The following is a 4,329-nucleotide window of genomic DNA, read 5'->3' as shown; positions in this document are numbered from 1 at the left end:
AATTTGTTGTTAAATAATAAAGTCTAACTATAATTTTTACTATTAATCTTTAATTATTTTTAGCGTAAATGCTTTAAAACGATTTTACGTAAATTATATTTCATTGTAAAAAGTGTAAAAACTAAGAACAAACCTTAAGAAAATTTTATAAAGTATTAACTTAATTGTCATTTACGTGATATAACAATACACATTCATACACATACGTAGGATAGTATAGAATTCACCATAGTGTAAAGTTTATAAAACCTGAAACTATTCAAACCGATACTACAGTGGTTCGTTTCGTATTTAGTACTTTAATTTTATGAACCAATACAATTAACTACAATTTTCTACGCAACTTTGAACTGAACCTATTAACGAAAGTGTTGAAATTATTATTAATTGTTTTTTATAATAATGGCACACAATGGTACAGTAATCATTTATTGTAACATGATGATGACAAAAACATTGAAATCCACGGTTATGTTTGACAAATACATGTTTGTTTTAGAGGACAATAAAAGCGACGGTTCGGTTGAAATCGAGGGAGAAAGTGAAAATGAGGAGAATGAAGAACCAGAAAAGATTCTTATCATAGATCCTGATAGTGAAGTTTGTTTTTATTTTTATTTTACTATTAATTTATTTAATAATAATAATTTGAAAATTTATGATGCTATTCTTGATATCCGCATAATCATTTAATTAATGTTTTAGGAATTAGATTTCAATCATTCGAGGTTAACAAAATTAGAAAACTTAGAGCCCTTAAGAAAAATACATAGATTATGTTTTACATGGAATCTAATCAAGAAAATTGAGAATCTTGATACTCTTACAACTTTGGTTGAACTAGAATTGAGGGATAATCAGATTACTGTTATAGAAAATTTAGATGCTCTTGTAAATTTGGAGTATGTAATAAGATAACCATAAGCAGATAAATAATAATACCTCACAATGTTTTAATATAAATAAATTTTAACATGAATTTGTTATATTTTCAGACTTTTAGACTTATCTTTTAATCGCATAAAAAAGATAGAAGGACTAGAAAACTTACTGAACTTACAGAAATTATTCCTATCATCAAACAAGATTCAATGCATTGAAAATATGTCACATTTGAAGAACCTAACGACTCTTGAGTTAGGTGACAACAAAATAAGAGAAATCATCAATCTTGAAGGTCTTGAGAATCTAACAAGTTTGTTCCTTGGTAAAAATAAAATAACAAAGATTGAACATTTAGAATGTTTACAAAATCTTCAATTATTAAGTCTTCAAAGTAATCGCATCATAAAAATAGAGAATCTAGAGGAATTAAAGAACATGGACCAGTTGTATTTATCTGAAAATGGAATAATATGTATTGAAGGATTAATAAATTGTCCAAAATTGACGACATTGGATTTAGCAAATAATAAAATAAAAAAGATTGAAAACATTGATCATCTTCAAGATTTAGAGGAGTTTTGGGTGAAAATGCTATTACCTTTTTTTTGATTAAAAGTTGTACTATATCTTTATTTACATATTTTCCTAACATTTAATATATTCTTCAGGTAAATAACAATGAAATTGAAGAATGGACAACTGTGAAGAATTTAAAAGTTAATAAGAAATTGCAGACTATTTACTTAGAGCACAATCCTGTTGCCAAAGATTCAAATTACAGAAGAAAGATTAAATTATTGTTGCCATGGCTTGTTCAATTAGATGCAACACTTTGTAGATAGATGATGTAGTTCTACAAAATAGATCACTTTATGATCACTCTTAAAACCATATCTATTGATACTGTTGTTTATTTCTTTTAGTATTATTTTAAAGGATTATTTTCAGCAAAAAAATCAGATATGAATTCCCAATTTTATAGGTCAAAGGTATGAAATTATTACTTTTTTTTAACAAGGAGTACATTCCTCTTTTCTACATTTTATATTATATTAATAATCCTATCATATTATTATTAAATGACTAAAATCAATTGATATATTCAGCAATTTATCCCTTGTTTTTTTGCACAATCATAAAACATGAATTTACTTTAACTTAGTTCAATTGAATACCTTTGTTTATTGATAATATGTACATGGATACTTTTCAACACTTTTAAATGGTTAAAAAAACTTTGTATACCTTGCAAAATAACTTAATAATTATAAAACTATAACACAAAGGCGTTCAATCAATGTTGCTATTTATATAAAGAAATAGCAACATAAGCAATACAAAAAAAAATTGAACAATTATGCAAAGACATTAAAACTAAATTGTTTTTTATGTGCAGTATTCATTATCAAATACTCAGTGCATTTCTCTTATATTTCAGTGATGCTGTAAATTCATAACTACCACAGAGAGTTTACTATATAAGTAAACAATTAATATTTTTATTCAAATGATTTTATACACTATGTACTCTTCCATTAAATACATCTTGAACTGTACTTTTGTGCTTATTGATATATGTGAAATATATTGAGATTATATAAATATGTGTTTGCTAAGTGCCTTATAAGTGGACGCTAACATGCGTGCAAGCATTCAATCTTATTGGGGCGTTCAGCGCGACGCGGCATCCGTTTCGGACGCAAAGAGGTTCTAATATAACAATAAATAAACAACAAAACCGTTTTTCGTTTCATTTTTACATCTTGCTTTTTTAACTATTGAAGAAACACTAAGTGCTGTGCGGATGCCAGCGGACTACATACGTGCTTCGCTTCGAAAGCAAACGGCATCCGAACATCCGCACGGCAATCACACATGCGGGTTATAAACTTAACGTAAGATATTTCATTACAAAATAAAAATTCGAAATGATAGTAATGGTATGTATGTTTTGAAAATGATTTCATCAACCAAGTTTCATAGTTATTTTATTTCGCAACTAAGTTCAATATGACATGTGCAATATATTTAAAAAAACTATCATTTTATTTTAGAGATACATCTAAAATAAAAATTTCGTCATATTATAGATATTAACAAGTTGATTGAATTAGGCGGGTTTTTATGTCGGCATGGTAACAGAACAAATATAATCAGTGCGAAACGGTTGAATGTAGAGTGTAATATTAAATCCGCGGCAAAGTTCGGAAACCGCCATATGCCTTATATTCAAATGTTTTCTTCCTTCATTTTTACCAGATTTTATCTCATATCTATACGTCACTACAAAGCTCCGATGTTTCTAAGAAGAACGTAATCATTGTCGTTAAAACGATGCAGTCATAATTGCACAGTATACAATAGTATACGTGCGACGGGAATAAAATTGACTTGTGATTGGCCAAGGTACGATAAACGCGAGCTGTGATTGGCCAACATGATAATCCAGGTTATAGCTAGTGAAGCACGCATGAGTTGACTGTGACGTCACCGTCAGTACTCGCGATCGGCCATTTTGTGAGTGTGTGCTGGATCGGGATATTTGTATTAAAAAGCTTTTCCAGTAAAACCGAATGATTTAGTTTACGAGACGGACTCGCTTTACTTTTATTACATGTGCTAAGAGTGCGGGATATTCGTAGACTTCACGTAGATTCGTACGATGGAGGAAAAACTATCGTTGAAGGAGCTCGACCAGTGGATAGAACATTTAAATGACTGCCGACCACTAACAGAAACCCAAGTAAAAGCTCTGTGCGAGAAGGTACTGCATCCTTTAAAAATTATTTTTTTGCAAATTCCTATGTGTGTTTTCTTAGTCGGGATATCTTTCACTTATCTTCCAATTAAGTTCGTTACGCTGTTTTACGTTCGTTTGCTCGTATTTTATAAGACCACTGAGCATGGTTTGACGTGTCATTACAAATTTCATTGCGATATATTTGAATATCTTGTATGTACAGAAAAACAACTATCAATATTTCACTTTTTGAGATTTCATCAAGTTTTCAGTCTCAATGAACGTTTCCTTTAATCGCGATCAAATACTAAATCCACCGTGTTCGTTGCTATTCAGATTTCTTCTGCAACTTGTTCCTGCTTGTAAAACTTGTCGAATCAACCGATGATTCTACTTTTGTTTTCCAAATAAGATTTCTTTTGGCATGTAAAGTGTACTGCAATTTTCACTTTTCAATATTCGAAATACTAATGATGTTACATTGAAATTATTATATTCGGTCACTTTTTTCTATGAGATGTTTATGCATATGATACCTACACATAAATTATTGGCAATTCAATAGTAGTGTTCAAAAACTTCTTATTGCAATACTTAGCAACTAGAATTTAAAATGGAACAGTATAGTATCATGATAAGAATGAAAATAAACTTGTTACCTTTATATTTTATATTTATATTATCTATATATTTATAAATTAAAG

General features: G+C 29.1%; 2 protein-coding genes across 2 annotated transcripts in view; both read left to right on the top strand.

Moving 5' to 3' along the window:
* The first annotated feature begins 222 nt into the window (after positions 1-222).
* On the top strand, positions 223-1,727 carry LOC108572422 (protein phosphatase 1 regulatory subunit 7). Its single transcript, XM_017934658.1, has 5 exons — positions 223-415; positions 500-600; positions 706-902; positions 996-1,467; positions 1,554-1,727. The coding sequence occupies exons 1-5, from the start codon at positions 403-405 to the stop codon at positions 1,725-1,727; spliced, it is 957 nt and encodes a 318-aa protein (XP_017790147.1). The 5' UTR covers positions 223-402.
* Positions 1,728-3,392: 1,665 nt separating this feature from the next.
* Positions 3,393-4,329, top strand: part of LOC108572295 (serine/threonine-protein phosphatase 2A catalytic subunit alpha isoform) — a 3,492-nt gene continuing 2,555 nt past the window's right edge. Inside the window, exon 1 of the mRNA XM_017934495.1 lies at positions 3,393-3,649. Within this exon, the coding sequence (XP_017789984.1) occupies positions 3,548-3,649 (102 nt within the window). The 5' untranslated portion in view covers positions 3,393-3,547. The remainder of the gene's footprint in view (positions 3,650-4,329) is intronic.

This window comes from Habropoda laboriosa, unplaced genomic scaffold, assembly GCF_001263275.1.
Source record: "Habropoda laboriosa isolate 0110345459 unplaced genomic scaffold, ASM126327v1 scaffold65, whole genome shotgun sequence".
In the NCBI taxonomy this organism is placed as follows: Eukaryota; Metazoa; Arthropoda; class Insecta; order Hymenoptera; family Apidae; genus Habropoda; species Habropoda laboriosa.
Note: the sequence above shows the minus strand (reverse complement) of the source record. Positions and strands in the feature narration are given on the sequence as shown.